This window comes from Quercus robur, chromosome 2, assembly GCF_932294415.1.
Source record: "Quercus robur chromosome 2, dhQueRobu3.1, whole genome shotgun sequence".
Classification (NCBI taxonomy): Eukaryota; Viridiplantae; Streptophyta; class Magnoliopsida; order Fagales; family Fagaceae; genus Quercus; species Quercus robur.
The window spans coordinates 87429196-87457143 of record NC_065535.1 but is presented as its reverse complement, the minus strand read 5'-3'; the positions used below and the strand labels follow the sequence as shown (position 1 = coordinate 87457143).

The following is a 27948-nucleotide window of genomic DNA, read 5'->3' as shown; positions in this document are numbered from 1 at the left end:
TGGCATAGACCTAGTGACTTATGTAGCCATTGACATGTAGAACTTCTTGCATCGACCCCACCTTATCATGTAAGTCAGTTTATGACATGTACACTCTTTTTGGAGTTCTTTGTGGATTGACTGCCATAGGAATCCTGTAAATGGAACAGTTTGGATTGCAATTTTCTGAAAATGCCAATCTTGGACCGAGTTGCTAGCACAATATTTTGGAGATAATATATCAAAATGTTGAGTAAAGAAGAATACATGTAACCGATCATTATTATTTTATTAAAATTTATAATCCACCTCCAACATTTTGGAAATAAGATGCAGCAGTTGTTATAGTGTATATATTTATAAATTTCTTTAAAAATTTTCGAAGTCTTTCTCGTGCTAAAAGTTTCCCCATAGTAACCTACCATTGAATTATTATCCATTATCTATAAAAATAGAAAGGAATTTGCTAATGTGTGTCCTTAGAGTATATATTAGTAATCCATTTTAAGAAACTTTTTATGAAAAACGAAAAAATAATTCATTATTTTGACAACTTTTTTAATTTTTCATGAAAACTTTCTCAAAATAAATAATTAGTGTGTGTCCTAAAGGCACACATTAACTAGACCCTTTTTGTTGGTCACAATGGTTATAAAATGTGACATTATTGTAGTAAGATTAGAAAATTAATAAAGATTACAATGATTACTATTATTTTAATTAAAAATCAAAACTCAAAGAGATTGGTTGGTGTCTATGATGGGATTGGTATATGTCTGTTGGTGGAACCCTACCAATCCCATGCATGTAGCAAAAAGTACGCAAGAACCAATGTTGGATGAAATGAATTTTATCCTTCCAATCAGATTAATCATTAATCATTTACTTCTGAATGTGTTTTCTATTTGGATCCGGTTAATATGTGCTCTTAGGGGCTAGGATTTCACCAACAGACATATACCAATCCCATCAGAGACACCAATCAATCTCTTTGAGTTTTGATTTTTAATTAAAATAATAGTAATCTTTGTAATCTTTATTAATTTTCTTATCTTTCTACAATAATGTCACACTTTGTAACCATTGTGACCAACAAAAAATAAACACATACTTACAATGAAATTGAGATTTGGTGCAATACATTCCCAATGGTTTTAGATTAAAAGTTAAAAAAACTAATTTTTAATACCAACCATTGGATCAAAGAAAAAAAAAATTTAATTGAGAATTTTAAAAAAAAATTAAAAATTTTGAAAAGTAAGAATAACGTGAGATGTATTGCAATAACCCTAACTATTGCACTGTATCCCAATCCCTTACAATGATATATGGTCCAATAAAAAAATAGTAGATGTCCATTTCACGTTGGATCCCACATACTTCAGCCAATACTTTTTTTAATAGAACACGCCCACACACAACCATTCCTGCACAACACCTTATGCTAATTTTTCCTTTCTCAAATATAATATATAGTTGTATATCTTTTTCATTTTTGGACTGCACGTATTATTTCAAGTATATTATTGTCTATCATTCATTAATTTTGCCTTGGAGATACATGTGAGAAGCACGTGCCACATGGTGCTCTATTTCACAGATCTAGACAAACAAAACAAAGCAAATAAACAAAACTACAAAAGCATCTGATCTAGCTATCATCTCTCTATCCCTAATGTTTGTCGCAGAGCATGAGAACCTGTGAACGCTCTCACTCCACGATGCATGTTACATATATGTGACTGGATCAGAAAATTGTGAAGATGAATGATGTTGATCTCAGAGAGGCTATTGTCACCCATGTGGAATTACTGGATCCATCTTTCGGCTTGTATAGAAGATTGGCCACATTGCATTTTTAATTAATTAAGGCAGTAATTTTTTTCTTTAATAGTGTTCGCTTTTTAATTATTGTTCTTTATCATTATCAGATTAAGACACTAATCGATTTTTTGTATTGAAAATGTTTGAATCCTAATTTCTTGTTCGACGATAAGAGACTTTACTAATTGAATTAACTATAACTCACAAGTTGTACACATACTTAAGTTTCCAAATAATCACTTATATAGTTATACTCCTAATTATGACAAGATGGCAGCAAATGGATAAAGAATTTGCGTACTTAAATGCTACGAACTGTAGGTTTTCAACTGGTATAAATATGGTGGTAGTTGCTTGTTCATATGAAATAAGGCTAAGTATGGTCTCTGAAATAGGAAGAAGGGAAAATAATATATAAAAGATTGAGGGCTGCGATAGTGAAGATTTGTGACGCACTGCTGCAATTCGGTTGCTCTGTCAACCTGCATTCTAAACATCTGGGGTCGCTAATTTCTATAAAAATTATATGCCTGCAAACTGCACAGTAACGTACGTGTTGTTGAAATTGAGGATAGATCTGACAACAAATAAATTAGATATTAAACTTTATCTCTACGATGAAATTATAATAAATAAATAAAAACTCCAATTAGTTATATTGATTGGTTCGCTTGGCGTCCAGTGTGAGTGTGTAATATAACCATAAACCTTCCTATTTTTATTTAAAAAAAAAAAAAAAAAATGATGCAGTACAAAAGATATCGTATTGCTGTTAGTAGCTTTATGATCCAGCAGCATGCATCCAAAGTAACATGGTCTCTTTGATAGGTAATGTTTCACTTTGCGGCATTCATACCCAAAGTAACATGGTCTTTGTGATAAGTAATGTTCACGTTGTTATCTAAAAGGGGGTATATTTTTTAATAATTTTAACCTCTATCTTTGATTTGTTTTTAATTTAGCCTTGATTGAAAAAAATTAGCCTTTTTAAATTTCATCTATTTCATTTCAAAAATAGTATTACTAGTAGTGCGATTGAACAAAACTAGTCAAAAGAATTAATTATAAATAAATAAATAAATGACGTAATTTATATATAATTTAAACCCCAAAAAAAAAATGTTCACTTTGTTTTGAATCCTATAAGAGAAAACTTAAGGGATGTACATTGGTTTATGAAATATTTTAAAAATATTTATGGAAAAAGAAAAATAATAATTAACTTTTTTTTTACAACTATGATATTAAAATTTTCATAAAATAATCTATTAACAAATGTTTTAAAGGCACCCGTTAACATGAAAACCCATGATATAATAAGCATGTCTAGACTTTAGAGAACTTTAATAATTCATGACATGCAATGAAATTGGTAATTACATTGCCTGCTTATTTGTCACGGTAGATAATGTAGTAAGTTAGTGCATTAACTGTCAAGTCGACAACCACATAGTGACATCGTTTCTAAATCAACAGCTACGCTGCAATTTTAATTTTATGAGTTAATTATAATTACTACTGAGACCCAGTACTACGAAAGTTACTGCGAAAAATATACCTCGTATTGAATATATGTTTATTCTCTCTCATAATAAGCTGTAAGAGAGAAAAAACATATACCCAATACATGTTACACATTTTTCACATCCACATATAATCCTCTCAGTCTAATAATGAATTAGACGCTCGCATCACACAATTTTGTGCATATGCATTGATAGTGTAGTGTGAGTGCCCAGTCAGAATTTAACTGTCCCACCTGGCTTTAAAGTGTATTTGAATACCGTTTATTTTGTTGAAATTGAAAATTTATTGCTGAAAGTACTGTAAATAAAGTCTAAAGGTAAAAGTTAGTTGAAATAGTACAATAGGACTCATGAATAGTACCAAAAAATACAGTAGGACCTATAAATTATAGCAAAAATAAACTGAATAGTAAAATAATTTTAATTTTCCATTTCAATCCAAACACACTCTTAGTCTTGCTTCTTGTAAGTTTCAAAATCCTCCCAGAAGTTTCACGAGCCAAAATTGCCTGAGATGATTAGGACTTCAAATTGTACAGCTCAGGTGTAAATGTATTATCTTTCGTAAGTTTCACGGTTTCTAGTCATTGGCTTTGAATATGCACCTCTCTTTAATTTTTGGATAAGTTCGAGTAAGAGAAATATCCTCATTTCATTCCATCCAATTTGAATCTTGAATAAAAGCTGATGCCCTTTTAGTACAATGACACATTTATGTTCGCTGTGACTTGGAATAATAATAAATTGTTTTAAGTTTGTTTTAGACTTTGGTTAAAGGGAATATTACTTGAATAATTAGATACTACTATACTCCAAACAAACTTAAACAAACAATAATAGCCAACTGTTTCGCTTAGCTATAATTTTTTTTTTTTTTTTTTTTGAGAGTTTCGACCTATGGTATCTGCTCCTGATGATAGCTCTTTATCATCAAACCAAGACACTAATCAGTTTTTTGGTGTAGGCGAGGATTAAACCCCAGATCTCTTATACAACCATCAGAGACTTTACTAGTTGAGCTAACTGGAACCCACCGCTTAGCTATAATTAAGATGAGACTATTCATATTATTTTCTTTTCTTTTTTAGCTCTAATACAATCATTAATAATTAGAATTTTACCTTAGTATTTCATTATTTTTAACTAGCATGTAACCCATGCAAATGCATGAATGCATTTAAAATTAAACATAATTTTATCATAAAAATATAAATAATTAGTCAATTTTTTTTTTTAAATAGTATGTAAAACATGCATACATATGTAAACATTAAAAATTAAACACATTTTTTATCATAAAAATATAAATAATTAGTCAAATTATTTTTTTTTTAAAGTAAACGTAATCAGTCACATATTAAAATTCTTAAAATTTAATATTTTTTATGATAATTTTTTTTATAATTTTTAATAAAATAAAATGTGTGATGATTTTTGTTATGTGATTGGTTTTTTTTTTTTTTTTTTTTTTTTTTTATTTCATTAATATTAGATTTTAGTATTTTGCACTCATTAATTTACTTGGCACAAAAATTAAAAAATTTAAGTGGACATATGGCAAAAACTTAAGTAGATAATTATGGTGTAGTCTCTACCTAAATTTAGACACATGACGCAAAATTGGATTTTAATTTCAAATTCTAATTGAACTTTTTCTAAGTTTTGCCTATTAATATATACTAGCTTGTAACCCCATGCATATGCATGAATATACTTAAAAGATACATATTAAAATGCATAGTATAATTCTTACATATATAATTTAAGTATCATTGATAGTCATTATTATATATATTTTTTTAACTCTTTAAAAAGTCTTGTAAGAATGTTAGTAGGTAGAAAATGTAAATTGTTAATTTTTTAAATATTTTTATGTTCATTAATTCTCCACTCTTAGGTTTTTGTATACAATAACTCACTTAAATGAATATTTATGATATGGTCCCACATTTGATTCCAAAATTAAGAAATAAAACCCTCTCTAAAAATAAATAATTTAGAACACATGACGCAAAATTGGACTTCAATTGTAGAATCTAATTAGATTTTCTCTAAACTTTACCTATATATAACTGATAAATTTGAATTGTTTTAAGTTATATATAAAAAAAAAAAAAAGGCTCATAAATATAAAATCATTCAAACTCTCTTTTCCTCTAATCTCATATATAGTGTTAGATATATGATTATATTTTTTATAATTTACTTATATTGGATTTCTCGTTTTTTACACTAAACTAACTCATTTGGCACAAAAATTTAAAAACTTAGATTAAATGGGGCACATGTCGCAAAATCAAACTTTAATTTAAATCCAATTTTTACATTAAATTAACTCACTTGGTACAAAATTTTAAAAACTTAAATTAGATGAGACACGTGGCGCAAAATTAGACTCTAATTGAATTTCAATTTGAAATCTAATTGGATTTTCTCTCAGCTTTACCTATTATTATATATATAGACTAGCTTGTAACCCCATACATATGCATGGATACACTTAAAGATATACAATAAGATGCATAATATAATTTCGAGAAATTATTGTGTACTCTCAGAATACCATAAATGCGTACTCCCTTCTTTCACATGAATGGTGGGTCCCACTAATTAAATTCATAGTGGGACCCACCATTCATGTGAGAGGAGGGAGTACGCATTTATGGTACTCCGGGAGTATCTAATAATTTTTCTATAATTTCTATATATATAATTTAAATACTATTAATAGTTGTGGGGCCAGAGAACTTATGATCCAGCCCACGCTCTACTAGGGCCTGTGCCGAGGAAGGTATTTGCCGAGAACGAATAGGAAAAGGCCGAAATGCTGGGGGCACAGCCGAGGATGACCCTGTCCTCGGCATTCCAAGACTTCAAAGGGAAGAGCAACATCTCGTTGAAGGCTGCCCCAAAAAGCCCCCTGAAGAAGAGGCGAGTAGAATGGGACCCACGTGGGGGTACGGTGCGGAACTAATTCAAGGTAAATATGTCCCCTCTGCCTTAAATGCGCCCGCAAACGTCCTAACCATATTAATGAGAAAAGACGCCTGAACAAGGTGACTTCGGTCATCGCAACTAACAAAAAGCAAGAGGAGGCAGCTGATGGGACGGGTACTTAAGTAGGCACCTGCCTGATCAACAAGTGGAGGGCTAGGATCAATCAAGAAGGGCTATATAATGTGAAGGTTGATGCGCCAAGAAAGGGGGTTGGGAAAAATGGCCAAGAACTAGAGCCTCCCAGACCGCCTCCAAGAGAAAGACTCCTCAAGCGAACACGGTTTAATACTGTATGAATACCTCGACTAACCACCGTCCGGTAACCAAGGCCTAGCCTTTCAAACCCACGCTCTACAAATGATATTGTTTGGGTCTTTTTTACGTGCGAACCCAGTATCATTTTGGGTCGTCATAAATCGTGTCCTTACAATAGTCATTTTTATATTTTGTTACTTCTTTAAAAAAATTTGTAAGGATCTTATTAGGTATAAAATGTAAATTGTCCATGTTATTTTTTTTAATTATTGTGAAGCACTTTTTTTTTTGTTTTTTTTTACGATTCATTTATTCTATACTCTTTGATTTTTGTACTTAATAACTCACATGGATGAATATTTATGATGTGATCCCACATTTGATTCTAAAATTAAGAAATAAAACTCTTTAAGAATAAATAATTTAGGATACATAGCGCAAAATTGGAACTCTAATTTGGAATTCTAATTTAAGTTTCTCTCAGCTTCACCTATTATTATTATTATTATTATTGCTCCTCTAACTGATATTTAATTATTTATTGATATTTCTAACAAAAATATTCAAAACTCAAATCCTCTGTTGTAACTATCGGAATTTATCTTTTATACATATATATATATATATATATATATATATATATATATATACGGTCCAATAAACATGGAAAAAACATACGGTCCAATAATTAAGCTTAATTGACCAACATGAAGCCCACCAACCATGAGTTAATTTCAAGCTGTCATGCAAGGTAAACCAATCCCTCGAAACAATTTGAACTTCGTTATCTTGGTTACTACTTGCCCTTGCTAAAACAGCAATTATTGTTTTGTTTTGTTTTTATCTAGTTTGGACACAAGAAAATGAAGTGTACAATTAGCTAGTTGCCTGAGGGTGTTTGTGGGGTCAGCCTAGCTAACAAATGAACAGGGAGATGAACTATATGGCCAAAGTGGGACCTGGAGCCTGCAACCAACCAACTATACGTTTGCAGAATGGGGGGGGGGGGGACCCCACATCAACGTCACAGTAAACAGTTCTGGACCCAACCTCCCCCAGAAACAACCGGCTCAGCTAGCTAGCATATGTTTCTCTCTCTGTTTGTTTATTCAATAGCAAATTTTGTTTGTTCAACAGCGACTATAGAGCTAGAGTGGGATCTTAGACTCAGAATTAAGTTATTAAAATCACTATTTTTTAAAAGCTTAAGTTTTTTAGGCAATAATAATGGTGTTGATACTAAGTTTGATTCTTATTTTTATAATTTAACAGGTCTTTTGTTTTTTTCCAATATTTTAATTTAATCTTGTACTATTTAGACCGTGTGAATGAATTAAAAAGCATAAGTATCCCGTAATAATCCAATATTTTAAATCCAATCATGAATCATAATGATTAATTAGTGCTACAAAAAATGAAATTAAATAAAAAAAGACTTAGTAAAACAACGGGCGGCAAATTTGTCCGGACGTGGCCGCCAAAAACGAGGTGGGCTTGTTTTGTTAAAACTTAAAACAAGCAATTTGGGTTTGAGTGACGTCATGTTCCTTCCCACTTGCCGCTTTTTTAACCGTCTTTGGCCGACTGTTGGAAGGTTTGTTGGAGAATAGTTTATCCAGATGAAAATTTTTTTTGGGAAGTAATGATAGATAAAAATAAAAATAAGTTAAATAGTATGGTAGAATTTATGAACAGTATCAAAAAGTACAATAAAATCTATAAATAATAGTAAAAATAAGTTAAAATTATAAAGGAGAATATTAAAAAACAAAAAATATTTGTCAAAAAAAGTAAAAAATATCCTAAAATAGTACCTGTAAACTGAAAAAAGTAACATAAATTGATAAAGAAGACACAATTTTTTTCAGAAAAAATGTGTACTTCACACAACCCAATTATAAATAAACTGAAATTTTCGATTGTCACCAATGTACATTAAGTCGGATCCAACTCTAACCGCCCATTGTTTTGCAGTTCGAAGCAATTTTTTAGCTGTGAGCTCTCTGTCTTCTGACCAAGCAATGAAGCTAAAAAAATATCTCAGCCACTTTATTTTTTATTTTTTATGCTTCTTTTTTAATCACGTGCGACAAAGATGATTGAGTTAGTCTGCATGTATACAATAAGTTAAAGGCATGAATTTTAGTGAATATAAATTCAACAAAAAAAAAAAAAGGAAAAAGGTGAATATATTGAATAAGTTACAATAATATCAACGTTAGCAAACCATTTTAAGATAATTTTTAAAAGTAAAAATAAAAAGCTGTTTTATATTTATAAAAGTGATATCAATTTAAAAATAAATAAATTATTAATAAATATCCTAAGGACAACTATTAAGCAAATCCATAATGACATAAAGACACCATTTTTTTTATATAGTTTTTAAAAAATATTTATATAGAATTTGTATTTTTCCATTTTTTATTATGTAAAAAAAAATTATATATTTTTTCGTTTTTTTTATAATTATGGACTTGATTTGTTGATTTTAGTGGGATGACAATGATGTTTAATCTGTCATGTCAAATAATTATAAACAAAAATATGAGAAATATTGGGTCTTCATTATTACTCATAATAAATAGGCTTTTTAGTACTAACATCCGACTAAAAATTTCTCATTGATAAATGTATTTTTTGTATCACTTATAATTGAATATATATTGTGATTCAGCAAAAAAAAATATATATATATATATATATATATTGTGGGTTCTTAGTAAGATCTTTTGTGTTCGGATAAGAAATTTAAGGTTCAATTTCCACTTCTACCAAAAACACCAATTGGTGTTTTAGTTTGATAATAAAAAACAATTATTAGAAAACGAGCGTCATATGTCAAGACTATCTTTCAAACAAACAAACAAAAAATTGAATATTGAAAATTAATTAACTTTTTTTTAATGTAAAGAACTAGTGTCTCAATCTTTGACCATATTATTTTACTTCCAAACCATTAAAAACCCTTAACACTCTATGAATTGATAGTATGGTAGATGGATCTTAAAACTTTTCAGGCAATTGTATTCTTGGACAATTGTTAACAAGACTAAAATAATAATAATATTATCCCTAATTGAATTGAAAAATATTAATGAAAATAGCTAAAAATAATATTAATTTACTCAATATGAGTATAGTAAGTACCATAACGACATTATAGAGAGCTAGAGACTAGAAAGGGAAACGATTATCACATTAGTTTTGTATATTCTCCCGCACTATCATAGAGTATAAGTTAATTATACCAAGATATGAATTAAAAGAAATTTTTATAGTATTTTATATAATGGGGTGGGAAAAAAAGTAAATTAACGTTGAATTAATGCTGCCCAATTAAAAATATTATATACAAGTCATTGTATTGTACCACATTCATCTAAGACAAAAACAAGAGTGTGAGGAGGTCTATTGTTTGGTCCCATTTTTGGCCATCCACTTAAGTAGTAATTATTGTTATTAATGTATCTTAGTAGACTTAGCTTTATACGGTCATTGTCTTAATAGTAATTATTAAATTTGTTAATTAATATATTTTTAATACAAGATAGAAACTCTACTTTACCCTAATATAGGTTTATATGACTTGAACCCCGGTCCTTCCCCCCACACCTCACAAACACTTATACTTATGGAGTGATCATTACATTAAGAGTGTGCGATGGTGTTAATTAATATTGTTGAATAAAATAGTTGCACTATGATGCAATACAATATATTTTAATTCAAAACAATCTCTATTTTATAGATAATTCGATAATTGTTTCAATCTTTTTAAACATTGCGATCAAAAATCAACTCCTAGTCAGAGTCCCATTACCGCAGTTAACATTTATTTATGGCATTTTTCTTAATCTTCTTATATACTTGATGACTTCTTCTTTTTTCTTTTTTAATGGGATCTACTTTTGATGACTTGAATTACAATACCCATTATTTATGTGGCTGATGATCATATTCACGTTCTTATCATAAAAGTGAAAGAGTCTGACTTTGCATGTGCTTTATTTCTATACTCTATTACGTAAAACCTACATTAGATAAGCGTATCTAAAAGAATGATATGTCATACTCAAACTGTAATTCATATTTCAGGTTTTTATTCATTCTCTGTTTAACTAGAAAGGGATACCGTGAACACGAGAAATCCCATGCTTCTTTTAAGCTTAAATGGATAAGATATATTGTACTTTTGGGTGGTATAACTGGTAAATGTTGGGCGCCCTTGATTTTGACAAACTTTCTTATTTGGAATAATCAACAAAGCAAATTTCTTGAAGTTCAATTACATACATATGCCTTCCAACAATGATGGAAGTCATTCAAAAAATACAACTAAATGCAACCAAATGCTTGTAAATAACATTTAAAATTTCTACACATGCATTGTGGACATATTTACCTGTTAAGAAATTAAATAATAATTTTACTTCGATTGCTATTTTTGCTAAAGGGTTTTCGAAAATCTCTTTTTTATAATTTGAAAATATCTATGTTTAATGTTATATGAGTTAAATATGTATTTTGGGGATAAATACTTTTATTCTGAAATGAAAAACCTGTTATTTGATTTCATTTGGTATTGTCCCATCTGATGACTCATTGCCAATGAATCATTGGGGACCATGAGAGGTACTAAAATCATCAGCCTTTCAAAGCAAACTTATCATTTACCATACCAACTGCTGACGAGGATGTCGTGGTTTGGTCTCGGCCGGTAGGCCCCGATTTGATCTCTACACTCTACACACGCTAAAAAAAACACCTAAATGCATGGATTGAGATCAGGTGTCACACTTAGGGTATTGCATTTAATAAAATTTTTATGAATGATTGAAATTAATAGTTACAAAAAGCAACTTTCAATCTTAACAATTGATTAAAAAAGTGAGGAGAAGTAAAAAGTTTTTTTTTTTTTTTTAATTTATTTATTTATTTATTTTTTTTATGTGTGTGTGTGTGTGAAAGATGGTAGGGTGAATTGCACCTGGTGCAATACCCACTAAATCCTAATCCCTAAATGCATACATGTATGCATTGCAGGTTAATGCAAGTTTCAAGTGTGTGCTCCATTAAAATTTAACATGTATCTTCTTTGAGTTTGTGCCTTAAAAAAATTCATAACTTTTGCCACAACTAGCATATTTTAACTATTTTTTTTCTTGTTTTCAGCTCCCTTTTAAACACTATGGAATGGGCCACATTGTTATATTGAGTGAGTTTATTTTTATTTTTATTTTTTATTTGGATAGATGTGTATAATATTTCGAACTAACTGAACCTATACGTATCCAAAATTGATCATGTGTCCGAATCCTATTATGTCTAGTATGCATTGGACACAAGCCGTATCCAAATTTAAATATAGTTCTTCCTTTTCACTTGAACTAACAAGAACCCACTTTGTAATAAAGAGAGTGGGACATTAGTTTGAAGACAAAATTGAAAATTTAAATAAAGTTCTTTAGTTGGGCTTCATTACTATATTAATTAAATTCAATCATTCTAAATGTTTGAATTTAATTGCAAAACATAATGTACTATATCTAAATAATTTTTATTTAAGTTTTACCCTTTGAATTATAAGTGCTTAAACTACCATTAAAAGTATATAATTTTTTAAATCACATTTAAAAAAAAAAAAAATTTCTTGCCTAACTGTTGGGGGGGGGGGGGGTGTGGGTGATGAACTTGGACAAGGCCCGAGGATTTGGGCTAAATAAGAAGATACACCCGTAAAATAGGTCCAGCCCAATTACAGGTAACCATCGAATGATCTTCCTTGGGTTAAGAGTAAACCATACTCACCATCAAGGAGAGCCGAGGTGACCTCTTCCTCCACATTCTTAACCAAGGTGAGGGGCGTGACTGGTACCTTGAGGTAATAGAGGAATCTCGGGAAGCACTTTTTCTCCTTGGTTATGAATTCCCATTTCCTAAACTAACTCCGAGGGACACGAAGAAGAAAACACAAGTTCCAATGAAACAATCACCTCTGCATTAATGAGGCTTCTCACCTAATGTCAACCGCATTAAATACTGAATGACTGGTCTAAACAATGGAAGCACCCCTAAAAAGTCCCCCTTTATGATCAAAAAAGGGCAAAGTGGGAGTTTGATTTATACCCACTATTTTTCTTTTGATAATTAGTACAATCGGTAGCAGGATTAAATTCAAATTCTTCGTATAAGGAAGAATATGAAAAATTAAATAATGTAATTGAGTTTGAGTTTGAGTTATAAGGCTCTTGTTGTTTTATAGAGTTGATACTTTTTTCTTTTTTTTTGAGAATGTATATAGTTGATACTTGATATCACTTACTTTAGTAAATTTTTCTAATAATTTATGATGTTCAAAATTATCAGCTAATAAAGTCTTTAATGGTCTAATAAAATATCTAAGGTTCAATTTTCGTTTACATAAAAAATCGAGAGGTATCTTAATTAGTTTGATGATAAAGTGATATTATTAAGAGCAGACACCATATGTTAAATCTATCTAAAAAAAATATTTAAATTTTCCTTCTAATTTAAAAAAAAAAAAAAAAAATACATGCCTTATTTATCAATATACATCATGTTATCTATTATTCAAGTTTAGGTATTAAAAAATATTATTGAATTCTTCTAATTCAATTTAAAAATTAGAAAATTGAATTCATATCAATGAAAACTATCATTAATCAATCCAACAGCCAGACTTGTTATAACGTGACGATCGAAGACCCATACTTAGCGACGAGTGGTGCAATTACAAACTGAGTTGATCAGATTGAGTGGCTGTTCGATACCAAATCAAACCCCAACCAGCACGTAAAATCGATACCAAAATATTATGTACTACTTCTAATGGAAAAACCAAAAACACCCAAAATGGAATTCACAACATTGATTGAAATGATAGAGGGCCCTCGCAGTTTCTTTTTATTATCTCTTAATTAGGATATTCTTTTGATTCTTTGCTGTAGGATCACAATTCCAAACTTGTTTTTACTCTCTGATGCGCATTACACGCGTAATAACTTATCAACAACATCACTGTTGTTTTGCCACGGGGGTTGGCGGACCCACAGAATTATTAAAGAAGAAAGCATTTACCTACCTATATAGCAAATGGGCAATTGAGGACAAAATCGTAATCACAAGGGCCTGTAACATGGGCAGTTCTAGGCTTTAGTAAACCATCACTGCCCTGCCCACACAAACCCTCACACGTGTCCTAACCTTTCACCCTCACAATCCCACACTTATCACTAACCCCCCGTTCGATTCTGACACGTCGCATTACAGACACGAGGCCCTTAACAGTAACCGTTCAATGAGAGCAGACCCTTCTTCGAAACCCAATCCTGATGGGTGGAAACGTAATTTTGACATACAAAAACCCCTATATATGGGTAAGCAAATGCTATGGGTGAGAAAAAAAAAGAAGCCAGAACATTACGGCTGATAAAATCTTTGAAACTCTTATTAGTCTTCTTATCTAAAGATTTTCAGAGTTTGGGTCTCATTAGGGAATGCAGAGAGATGGTTGGAGCTTCGCTGACAAGGTCTGAACTCAGTTGGCGAGCCAAGAGCTGTATGGGCGGTCGGACTTGCCACCGCAAACACGTCGAAGACGGGTGACCGTCTGATCCTTCTAAATTCATCAATTGATGTTCTTTCTTTCTTAGTCAGAATATTAAAGTTGTTGTTTTTTTTCCTTTTCAAAAGCTTAATTTTGTAGCAGAGGGTGAAAATTTTTAAGAGAAATTAAATGGGTGACAACAAGTGTAAAGATGGTAATTCAACGTTGCTACATGGGAAATACGAGCTTGGTCGGCTTCTGGGTCATGGTACTTTCGCCAAGGTGTACCATGCCAGGAACTTGAAGTCTGGGAAGAGCGTGGCGATGAAGGTTGTGGGCAAAGAGAAAGTGATCAAAGTGGGTATGATGGAGCAGATCAAGAGGGAAATCTCGGTGATGAAGATGGTACAGCATCCAAACATAGTCGAGCTCCACGAAGTTATGGCGAGCAAATCCAAGATCTACTTCGCCATGGAGCTCGTACGTGGAGGCGAGCTGTTTTCGAAAATCGCTAAGGGTCGGCTAAGAGAAGACGTGGCGAGAGTGTATTTCCAACAACTCATCTCCGCCATCGATTTCTGCCACAGCCGTGGAGTCTACCACCGAGATCTCAAGCCCGAGAACTTGCTCTTAGACGAAGAAGGCAATTTGAAAGTCACCGATTTCGGTCTCAGCGCTTTCACTGAGCATTTGAGGCAAGATGGGTTGCTACACACAACGTGTGGCACACCGGCTTATGTGGCGCCTGAGGTGATTGGAAAGAAGGGCTACGATGGTGCTAAAGCTGATCTTTGGTCCTGTGGAGTTATCCTGTATGTTCTTCTGGCTGGGTTCTTGCCATTTCAGGACGATAATATTGTGGCCATGTATAGGAAGATTTACAGAGGTGACTTCAAGTGTCCACCATGGTTTTCTTCAGAAGCTAGGAGGCTGATTACAAAGCTTCTCGATCCGAATCCGATGACAAGAATCACAATCGCGAAAATCATGGATTCTTCTTGGTTCAAAAAGTCAGCACCCAAGTCAATCCTAACTAAAGAGGAGCAAGAGTTTCAGGAGTACGAGAAGTCACCATTCAAACAGTCCGAGACTCTGAATGCGTTCCACATAATATCGTTGTCTGAAGGGTTCGACTTGTCGCCGCTGTTCGAGGAGAAGAAGAGGGAGGAGAAGGAGGAGCTGAGGTTCGCGACGACGAGGCCGGCGAGCAGTGTGATATCGACGCTGGAGGAGGTGGCGGCGAAGAGTGGGAATTTCAGTGTGAAGAAGAGCGAGTCGAGGGTGAGACTTCAAGGAAACGAGAGTGGACGTAAAGGGAAGCTGGCTATTGCGGCGGAGATTTTTGCCGTGACGCCGTCGTTTCTGGTGGTGGAGGTGAAGAAAGACAATGGCGATACCTTGGAATACAAACAGTTCTGCAGTAAGGAGCTCCGGCCGGCTCTTAAAGACATCGTTTGGACCTCGCCCGCCGACGATTCCACACTACTTGCTTAAATCCAATATTTTGTGTGTGACTATTGTTGTTATTGTCGATGTTATTATTATTATTATTATTATTATTTGTTGTCAATTATGGTGGAAGAATTGAAACATTGGGGACTAGAAGACTATGGTCTCAATCAATCTTAAAATTTAAATCTATGAGTCTGTGTGGATGGTTTTGTGTCACCAAAGGGTGATCCTCTGTGAAAAAATAACATTCGTTTGTTTGGTTCTTTCTGTGCTTGATGTTTTCATTTTTGTTTTGAGTATATGCAAGTGGATTGGTGTGGCTTTTTCTCACACGGCCTTCTGACCTTCTTCTTTTTTACTTTTCCTTTTCTTTATTTGCTCGTACGTAATTACAATTTTACTGATATCTGATAAGTTGAAATAATGTGGTCTAACTTTCTAAAGCTTATCATATGGTATCATTCTTTCTTCATCCATTAAGCTATACTTGGCTATGGTTATAAAGTCTCTTATTGTGTAATAAGAGATTTTCAGTTCGATTCTCATTGCAACAAAAATTAAATTAGTCTTAATTTTATAAATGTTATAGATTGAAATTCTTTTAGAACTTAAAACTCCTTCGTTATCACTAAAATATTTTTATTAGAGATGTTTAAATATCAAATTTTTTTCAATCATTATAACCATTGAATATCCATAAGAACAAAACTTAGATACATGCATCAGATTTTTGAATTAAATTCAACATGGACCAATAATTTTTAAATAATATTTGTCATTTTCATAGAAAATTTAATGGGGGAGTGCTCATGTATTACACACCTGAATATTGGATCTAAATTTTAACTTAAAAAAAAAAGTTATAATTCATGCTTTACACACATAATGCACTAAAATCCTCTCACCAATAAACTAATCAAATTCTCGAAAAAATAAGCTAATCAAAGTTTTTTGTTTTTGTTTTCGAGAAGAAACTAATCAAAGTTATCTGTTTTCTTTTTTACTATCATAGATATGCTAGATATTTAGTGGGGCACCAAAATAATAAATCCTCCTCTCAATAATTCTCAAACTTTTTATTATTGTTGGAGGAAAAAAAAGAAAAAAGTAATGTGCAAATTAATGATTTTCAGGCTGCTACATGTAAATGTAATACGTCTAGCGCGTGCAACCTTTGCGATTAGGAAAGGTAAAAGAGTGAAAAGTGCTAAATGACAGCTCTTTTTTTTTCTTGGTGGGGTCGAACTAAACTGATAAAGCTTTGCACGGTCTATCACGGTAAAAAAAAAGTCGAGGTGTCTTTCATGATTGGGCCAACTTTCTTTGAATAAGGCATAGGTTTTCTCGTTAGTCATGACTTCCTCCTCAATTATTGTCCTTGCCCTTCCAATCAAAGCCTTCTATCCTTTGCCTATATCTTTTTTTTCTTTTGGATAAAATATCTTTATATCATTTTATAGCGGGAAAATTTGTATTATTTGTATAATTCAACAAATTTTCTTGAATTCCGTAAATAAAAAATAAAAATAAAAAATGTGCTGAATAAGAGGTCACATGGAAGGTATAAGATAAGATTATAGTGATTCAGCAAAAAAAAGAAGAAGATAAGATTAAGTGGATTAAGGCAGCCACCCCTTCAATCTTCATAGGTTCAGTATCGTTTAATGTTATAATTCCACGTGCATGGAAGGAATTTACATTTTTGGCGGTTGTGTAAGCTTACCCCCAGTAGACTAAACACCTCCATACATGAAATTTTGATGTTTTTGATTATTGAATTTTTTTTTAATGTTTGTATAAACGCCAATTGGAATTACAATTACTTTTAGTAGTGGGTCCTGTTAATAAACCATTTAAGAACAATTTTGATACTACTTTCTTGATAAATATTAAAAGCTGTCAAAAACGTTATTAAGCATTTTTATTTTTTAATTTTTTGGCTGAATTTATAGTACTATAAGTTAAAAGTTTTAGTATACTTTTCCTGTTTCCCATCCCTGGCATAGATTTTGGGAAAGAGAGGGAGAAAAAAAATAACAGTTTCCATTTGGAGGTTTTGAATTTAACGAAAAATATTAAGAGGATGAGGAAATTTGCTTATTTCCAATAAATTAAAGAAAATATTGCTGGATTTTGTACTACAGCCTACAGTAGACATGTATTGCAACTGGCCCTATCATAAGTATCAAAATAATTGCATAGGCTATAACATTATGATCGAAGTTAGAACAATAATTTCTAGATTGTGCCTTTGGCTCTTTCCTTCCGAAGCCCTTGCGGGGCCAGCAAGAGTGTGTAGGATTAGGGAGTATGATGTCCATGGTTTCCACAGTAAACAATGGCCCTTGAACAATTGGAATGTCCTGAGGAATTAAGACAATGAATATCTAAGTCCGATTATGATCCTGTCCAATTACTACGATCGAGGTGAAACAGGTTCATTTGATTGGCATTTATTATGGACCAACCAAGTATTTTTACATATACATTCTAGTATCAACCAGTCTAGGATTAGGAGTTAGAGAGAGAACCAAAAAAAAAACAGTGTCAGGGTTAGGATGGTAGCAAAAATGAGCCCTGGAATTAATTAATGGCACCCCTCGTAAGGGAAAGGAAATTATTAAAAAAAAAAAAAAAAACCTCTTTTTTTTTTGTCACGATTCACGATAGGATGTTCAAACTCTTAGGTTTTACATCTTACGGAAAATTAAAAAGCAAAGTATAAAATCCATTTTTGTCAATTTAGTTTTTCTTTTTTTGGCTAAATAATATTAAAAAAAAAAAAAAAAAACTCAAAATCTAACATTTGCTACTGTAGGGACTGGGCTCGAGCACTTCTGTTGGATGAATGGTCTCAAGCCCAACTAACCCAATACAATAAATTTGTAAAGAATGGGTTTAAGAACTAGGTCCTAGTTTGGATTATAACAACTAGACATGGTTACATATGAGCTGGAATAACAAAGATATGGATTGAAGTATGAAATTTTGTACTCGGGCGTTTCGTCCGAGGAACTTAGTATCCTTCTTCTTCCTTCAGTACTAGGTTACAGAGGTTTCCAAGACCATGCAGACTACTATTGTCTTCTCCTTTTTCTCTCATCCTCTCTTTTTTTGTGATCCCTCATTCTTGGAGGGTCTCTCACATTATATACTTCTTTTCAGTCAATCTTGACCCTCCACCTGTTGATCATGCAAGTCATTACTCGAGTGCTCGTCCCATCAGCCACCTTCCCAAACCCTCTGTGAGTTGTGGCAACCAAAGCCGCACTGTTCAGGGGTCATTTCCTTATTAATGCGGCCAGAACGTTAGTTGGGTGCATTCAATGCGGATGTGACAATTTCTCCTTAGATTGCTCCTGCACCATACGCCCATGGGTATCCTACTGTACTTGTCCTTCTCCTGGGGGCGCTCTGGGAGGCTGCCTTTGCCGGCGTGTTGTTCTTTCCTCCTAGGATTTGGGATGTTGAGAGCAGGATTGTCCTTGGCAACGTTTCTAGGCTATTTGGGCTTTCTTTGTTCGTCCTTGGCCATTTCTCCCTCCTCGGCATGGGTCTTGGGCCCAGTATAAAGTGAGTCGGGGTTGTCAAATTCTTTGGCCCCACAGCTACTTAGTGCTGTTTTGGCTGAAAATATTAGTAGTTTAATATGAAAAACTTTGTAGCCCAAAATTAATTTAGTCTCAAAATATAAATAGTTTGTTAGAAAAATTCAAGGTGGGAGACATATGATTGAGCAATATAATGATACAAACACTAATTTTTTCACAACTTGCTATTCAATGGGGTAAGTTGTGACAAGAGTAATAATTTTTCACGTATGCGTATTATTGATAAATCACTACAAATCGACTACTACAACAATTATGAAATAAGTTGTGAAAATTTTTATATTCCAGAATTTCTATATATAAGAAGTTTCAAGCTTTAATCATGTCATGATTTTAACTTTTATAGTATCAAAAGCTGCTTGATATACTAGTGATTAAAAAGAGAGGGTTTAAATAACATTTCCTCCCATCAAATCCTCAATTTTTTCCTAATTTTTACTTAAATGTAAAACATTTACTTAAAATTAAAATAAACATCCCATTAACTAAAAAGGAGGAAATTGGAAAATTCAATTGAGGTGGATCATTTCATTATAAAGAAAGAACAAAAGATAAATACCCCCCCCCCCCCCAACACACACACACACACACATATATATATATATATATATATTGCAATTACAATTTTTTTATTCCAAATTTATGTCAAGCCCTTAAGAAAAGGCAACCTTAAAAAAAAAGGCAGTGATTTTAATACCCTTTTTTTTTTTTTTTTTTTGGAGATCGACTTCAATACATTTTGTTATGAACCTTAAACTTACTTCAAAAAATTTCAGGGTGTGTAAAAGGGTACCGCAGCTAGCTGCATCATTTCTACGTTAGTGTGTATGCATGCACAACAAAATTTTGTAATTTGTGTACCGCAGCTAGCTCTTGTAATTTGTTGCCTTGACTCTGTCAAAATGCCTTTTTCAGCAGTTTACGAAAAAGCCCATGATATAATTGAACCGCAATTTTTGATAATTCAGGCGATTTGGTTTAGCTGTCTTTCATTGGGAGGTGAACAAGCTTTTTATTCAATTTTTAGGGAACGCAACAAAGCAGAAAAGACAGAATATTAATGATGAAATTAAGACGTTACTTATTTTTCTAGGAAACATATATGTTAGTTTAGTTGTCATTAATTAGCTTGCTAGCTATAGGACAATTTCAAACGCAATATGCATTCATTTTTCTTTTGGCTTATACAACTAACCAAAGGGTTCTTGGAGTTTAAAGGGTATCTTTTTGCATGAGACGTATGCATATATGAAAAATTATTTATTCATTTATTGGCATATATACACGAAATACTTCTCAACCTAACTAGGAAGAAAAAAATTTGCCAATGTCTTGTTTAGTTTAGCAATGCTATTACTTTTATTTCGGTTTTTTTTTTTTTTTTTTTTTGGGCGGGGGGGGGGGGGGGGATATTAGTGACTTAGAAATGTGAAGAATGTGGATTTTAGACTTCTAGTTAGTTTAAGTGGTAAAAATTTTCACAATCATCATAAAATTAATGTCATAGAATGAAATTTTATAATGTTTAAAAAAAAATTATATCAATAATCCGTTCTTTTATTTTATATATAAAAGAAGGATGCGTATCTTTAAAATTATAGTGCACAATCTATCCCAAAAAAAAAAAAATTATGGTGCACAAACCATCATAAGACTATGGAACGGCATTGACATGTGTCTTCAGCAATTATGGTGAACTCTTTGATGCTTTATTTGTGCAGCATCAATAATGCAGAACAAAAAAAACAATGGGTAATTGTTCCACATTGCTTAAGAAAGTGTGTTGTGTATAGTATAACTTGTTCTACCCTCCCTTAAAAATTACCATGGCTTTTGAGTGGAATTGTGATGTGCTTTTGTGTTAGAACCTTTTTCTATCTCCCTTGTGTGTGTGTGTGTTTGTTTCTCCAAAAAAAAAAAAAAGGATAATTGTCCCACATTGCTTAAGAGAGTGTTGTGTGTAGTATAACTTGCCCTACCCTCTCTTAAAAGTTATCATGACTTTTGAGTGGAGTTGTGGTGTGCCTTTGTGTTAGAACTTCTTTCCCTCTCCCTTGTGTGTGTGTGTTTGTTTCTCAAAAAGAAAATAATAATAATGCAGAACAAATACTGATAAAATGTAATTTTAATTAAAAATTTTATAGCTTAATCTATTGACACTTTTTTATGTTTTAAAAAGAGATATATGGAGTTGAATTATACCTCCCTCAACCATGAAATTATTCCCAAAAATAAATAAATAAATAAATAAATCACACAATCAGCAAACATCCTCAGATAAACGATCAGACAATAATTTAAAATTAATGGGAAGTGACTATCAAATGAGATCACATAATGAACCAATATTATATATGAGAGTCCAAGCTATCTAATGTGACCTGGTAAGAATAGATCCAAAATATATCATTTGTATATATATAGTAAGCCGCACAAAGTGTACTAGTCATGGGATTAATATCAAAAACAAGCTTTTCATTGGACTAATTAATTTTAAACAAATATTTATAGATCCCACAAAATAATGCTTCCATTGTATTTCTTGAACCTATTTAGGGAAGTTACGTACTGAGAGTGTGAGATTCAAATGGTGACTCCTACATATACTAGATGATCTCTTTCAACAACCGTGACGTATAGGTTATGCTTGTGCATCGTTAATAATAATGAATTTGTTAACTACTACTTTCATTGTTATCCTATTGTTGCTTATTTTTATTTGGGAAAAAAAAATGGTATTCAATACGCAAGACTCTAGTGTTATGGGATTTGGAAAATTTGGTAAGCAATTTTATCCCCAATTTGAGAGAGCCTTGTTTTTATATGAAAAATATATTTTTCTAATTAAATAGGTATTATTACAAAGAGTTTGGTGACTTTTGGCCAAGAGTCCTCCCACCATGGAGAGTGGAGAAGGCTCTTAGACGGAAATGAAGTAAGTTTCTTCAAATAGTAGTTTGATAGATTTTAGGATTTAAAGATACTTGTGTTTATGTGCTGAGGGTTTGTTGCTTTGTGATTGTGAGGTTTGTGAGTTAGTTTGCATAATTGTGAGAATTTCTATTTATATTTGTGAGATTTGTGATTGTGAATGTTGTTTCCGTGTGTTGTGAGTATTATAAGGTTTGGTAAGTGTAGTTATAATCCATATCGTTAATAGTAGATTTTGTTTGGCGTTGCCTTTAGATGTTGGCATGGAGTCGACTGAGCCACAATAAATATTATTGTCTTCCATGGATGTTTTATTTTGTTGTTCATATGAATAAACTTCCACTAGTCCCAAATCACAATAATTGATACTTTTTTGGATCTGTTTGGAAATAACTTATTTAGCTTTTTGCTGAAAACGTTTTGTTGAAAGTATGTTAAAAGATACTTGTACTTTGAAATTTTTTGAAAAAGTGATAAAAGGGGGGGGGGGGGGGGGGGTGAAGTGGGGTTTCATAAATTTGTACATAAAAACTTAAAAAGTTTATGCCAAACTCACCATTTAGGTGGCATGGAAAAGGCAAAGATTGTACTCAAGATTTCTAACTCTGATATCATACTAACTTACCGATTCTCTCAAAAGTTTAAGCTATTAAGAGATTGAAAATTTAATCATTTAACCACATAATAAAAAAATAAAAAATAAAAGGCTTTTCATGATATGGCTTATTATTATTCTTATTAATATTGAAAGGCAAATGGTCATTGATGTGCGTGTATCTCATGCATGTATTCTAACTTCACCTATTTTTGGTTGGGTGTTCCCAAAATAGGGCTAGATAGAATACACAGTTTAATTTATAAAAACATGGAGAATGATAATTAAATTAATACACAGTACATCAAAACTGCATAAATGGCGCTATATATTCAATTAGATAAGGTGCAAATTCTATGTTTGTATTTTGAAATAATTTGAGGCTGGCTAACTAATGCCCTGTATGGCCAATTAGCCTTGTCACCAAATTGCATGATGTCTTACCTATCGATCGGTGCATAAAGGGGGGATATGATGAATGATGATTTTCCAAACAATTTGGATTATGTGGTGGCTGACTTCAATTCACGTGAAAATTATCGATTTGTCAATTCAATATTCAAGGCTGTTTTCCCACTTGCTTTTTGGGCACATGGGTTTCGCATTCCTTTAGTTGAGTCTGCCGGATTGCAGTTCCTTTCTGACGCTTCCCCCATTTAGTTACTACTATTTGAAAGTTCAAAAACAGAAATGAAAAGTGAAAAATACGAAGGTATTTGTACAAGAAAGGAAGGAAGGAGAAAGTTCGCTTCAATGTTCGAAGTTGTATAGGTGTATTTTAGGCTCCATTTGTTTCGACATTAACATTTTTAGAAAAGTTTTTTGTTTTTTAATTATCTTATTTTTTATTTATTTTTGACAATAACCTTAAAATGAATTGAAAAATCAATTATTAACTTCCATTCTTTAGCTTGACATGAGAATTTGAGATAGAGTCGTTTCAACTTTATCTCACACTTAGTTAAATATTAATTTTTCTTTTTTTGGTTAAAAAGAAATGAAAAATGATACTCCGTATTATTTAGTTGATATTAAAATATAAGAAAAATTCCTATTTAAAATTGTTAGTTCTTAACAGTATTCATGTCCCATGCATTATATATACAATCATTTCAATTTTTTTTTTAACACTTTACTGATTGTTAATTCTTAACAATATTCATCTATTTTTGCAATGTTTGTCCTTTCATGCCAATAATGATTGTGAAATATGAAAACGATTAAGGATTAATACTTATCTAATAAGTATATAATTATTGCATTATTTTCTTTTGAACATTTTTAAAATTTAACATGACTTTTTGTATCTTATTAAAATTATATCATTAACAAAGACAAATTTTTTTTTTTGGGGGGGGTAAACCTAAGGAAACAAAACTAGGCATATAAATAGAACTAACAAAACCTACCTTATTTTCCATGAGGTTTCTTTGGTGATCATTTTTTTTTTTTTAGGAACTTTAGTCGGGTCTTTAACAATTAGAGAAACCATAAAATTTGAAGATAATTAAGCAAAAATCTTATGGAATGATGTCCATAATTTTTATCAAGTTGTAGTTATAGAAAATGTTTTTTTTTATAATAAAAATATTGCAAGTTTATTAAACCGTAAATAAACTAATAAAATATTTGAGGTTCAATCTTTGTTTACATCAAAAACCGATTGATATCTTAAATCTTGATTTGATAATAAAAAGGATAATCATCACAAGCGAATACTATAAATTAAAACTCTATAAATAAAATAAATAATAAATAATAAATAATAAATCATAGACAGCAATGAAGCTTTAAAAAGTAACGGTTCCATCACCGCAAACCCTTGGTGCGATGGTCACTTCACAGGTATAAGTGCTTATGAGGTGTGGAGGGCAAGGGCCAGGGTTCAAATCTCCAGGAGGGAGTTTCACACACATATACACTTAGATTAGGCTAGAGTAGAATCCTATCTTGTATCATAAAAAGTAACGGTTCCCATACAAATCTATCCTTCTGATGGGATTGTACAAATCTATGGTTAACATTGCATAACATAGTATATTAATCGCATAAGTCTTACCAAACAAATAAGACACTGTTTATTCATCTCTTGCACTTATGTGGGGGAGGTATTAGATTCGAGGATTTGACCTCTTTATTTTTTAATCAATTATAAAGTTTATAAACCACATTATTTACTACATAATATTATATAGTTGGGACTTGGGAGGGTCTTGGCAAGGACTCTGCATTTGTTCAGAACTTCAAATAGGAATTCCAATAGGGATACTATAATATATATATATATATATATATTTTTTTTTTTTTTGATACTTATTAGAATGGTAATAATTTAAGGATCTGATTAACAGGTTTCTTTAAAGTATTTATTAATAGATTATTATTTTGAAATAATTTTGATACTACTTTCATAAGAAATATAAAAAGTTGTTTATTCTATCGTTTAGTTCCGAAAAAAAAGTTGTTCAAAAAATCAGTTTTTTTTTTCTATTTTTATAAAAATATTTCTTAGATCAATATCTCTATCAACATTTTTTCATAATTTAAACCATGTTATAATGATTGATGAGTCTCTTCTACCTACCGAAAATTATGAACTATGCATGTTAGGCTCATAATCATGTTTCTTATTAATTTGTAATACCGCAGATGAGAAAGGGATCCTAGCTAAATAGTCAGTACTATAATCATTCATTCCTAGAAGGAACAAGATTTGTGGCTAGGAGTCAAGCTTGATGAACCAGTGGGGGCCAATGTTTAACCAGTCTTAAATGATGTTAATTGGCCCTTGTAATGTGATGGTTTTGGGAGTTTACTTCGTGGAACACCATTCGAGAGACATTGTGGGCCCACGATATGCTTTGTGATCCTTCTTAATATGGGGCCAAAAGCCGAGGTGCTTTGAATTTACAGCTGTGATTGGACCTTGTCAATGCCTAAAACATTCACTAGGTGTCAAGTGGATGACCCTAAAGCCATGTCTACTTCAGCCCATTCAATGGAAAATGACAAAAATTAGAATTAAAAAATAAATAATAAAAATGACGTAATTTTATCTTAGACTAACGTTACGCCCATACAAATACAACGCAAGTCTAATATCTATATATATAATAATAAGTAACGTTTAGAGAAATTTAAATTTAAATTTTAAATTAGAATTTTAATTTTGTAATATGTATCTTAAATTATTTATTTTTAAAGAGTTTTATTTCTTAATTTTATAATCAAATGTGAGACCATATCATAAATATTCATTTAAATGAGTTATTAAATACAAAAATCAAAAAATCTATAATAAATAAATCTTTAAAAAAAATGTTTCACAATAATAAATAAATATGAAAAATTTACATTTTATACCTAATAATATCCTTATAAATTTTTTTAAAAAGTTAATAAAATATAAAAATAACTATCAATAGTATTTAAATTATATATATAGGAATTATATTATGCATTTTATTGTATATCTTTAAGTGTATTTATGCATATATATGGAGTTACAAGTTAGTGTTACTAAAAGATCAAAGGGTAAATTACAAAGTTAGTCCCTATTATTTACACAATATCTCAATTTGGTTCTTAACATTTTAATTGTGTTAATTTGGTATCTAACCTTTTTAGTGTTGTGCCAATTTATTCTCTATCATTATCTCTTGAATGAAAAAAGATGATGTGTCAAATGAAATAATAAAAAAAAGTATTTTTCATGTCACGTCATCTACAAAATGTATTGTCACGTTAGTTTAAAAAACCCAAATTAAAACTAAGATGCATGACCACCAAGGTCATCTCGTTCTCTCTCTTTCTATGGTTAATCACCATTGTTGCAATCAGGGGCGGAGTCAGGGGGGGTCAAGAGGGGGCACTTGCCCCCCCTGACCCTGCCCAAAATTTTCCTTTTTCATGTATCAAAATTTTATATTCATATCTTTTTTTACTTTATTAATATTTTTTAAAGTTCAAAATTTATAAAAAAAAATGATAAAAAATAAACTTTAATAAAGAAGAAAAAGTCTTAATTGAAGAGATGAAAATACCATCCCAAAAAAGAAAGTTTCCTTTCAAAAGTATTAAGCAATAAAATTTGGAAACAATTACATGAAAAATTCCATAAAATATATAAGGGGATTATTTTATTGGCTATATATTAAAAAAAAACTAATAAAATATACAAAATATAATGATATGCAATGATTTTAGGGGATCTTTCAATATTGAATGATCACTTACTATTCATATTACTGGCATTTAATTGTCAAGTTTGGTTAATATTTTGTATATATGATGCATATGTTGTATGCTACATACACAATATGTATTTGTTTATGGAAACACATGCATATTAGTTATAAATTTTGCCCCCCCTAAGGTCAAATCTTGGCTCCGCCATTGGTTGCAACAAAAGTGGGAAAGTGGTTGATATTAGTCGAGCATCCTTTATTACAATACTTAATTAATGTTATATCAAACTCAAAATTTTCCATTGACTTGGCACCTATATATAGTTTAGATTTATCGGCTCAAGGTTTCCACGAGCTTGTGTGTTATCATGGAATTTGCTGGAAAGCCTAATATTGCAAACTATTTCCCAATACTTTGTTTAATTGACCCACAAGGTGCACGATGAAGGATGACGATTTATTATGGCAAATTGATCAAGATTTTTGAAGGTATCACCAATGAACAAGTACTAAGAACTTCATTAGAGGTTTCTAAGGCAAGAAACAATTTACTTGATTCCTTCCTAAATCTCGTTGAAGAAGATAATTTGGAATTGAGCTGCCACGATTTCTAACATATGCTTTTCGTAATTGAGAATTGACCGATTTTTTTTTTCTTTCTCTTCTTTTTTCAATAAATGAGGTGGCAGTATTCTCGGCAAATGATGTGGCATGAAAAATAATTTTTTATTATTTTGTTTGACACATCAACTTTTTCCATCTAAATGGTAACGGCATGGGCTAAATTGACAAAGCAGTAAAAAGGTTGGAGACCAAATTGACACAATTGAAATGTTAGAAACCAAATTAAGATATGATGTAAAGGATAGAGACCAACTTTGTAATTTACCCGAGATCAAAATTAAACAAAATGAAATACATTGATAATATAATTCAAATTGAATAAAAATAAAACAAAAATTATTTGAGTGATTTAATGAAAATACGTTGTGTGAGTGAGTGAGTATTAATCAAAACCAGC

At 31.5% G+C, this 27948-nt stretch overlaps 1 protein-coding gene across 2 annotated transcripts in view; it reads left to right on the top strand.

Annotated features, from left to right (window-relative positions):
• Window positions 1-15866, top strand: part of LOC126715608 (CBL-interacting serine/threonine-protein kinase 6-like) — a 43165-nt gene extending 27299 nt beyond the window's left edge. Inside the window, exons 1-2 of one of the 2 annotated variants that reach the window (XM_050416302.1) lie at window positions 13993-14206; window positions 14298-15866. In XM_050416302.1, coding sequence (XP_050272259.1) covers window positions 14341-15645 — 1305 coding nt within the window. In that variant the 5' untranslated portion in view covers window positions 13993-14206; window positions 14298-14340 and the 3' untranslated portion in view covers window positions 15646-15866. Of the gene's footprint in view, window positions 1-13992; window positions 14207-14297 lie in introns of those variants that run through there. The other variant, XM_050416303.1, reaches the window with a different exon arrangement.
• Window positions 15867-27948: the final 12082 nt, after the last annotated feature.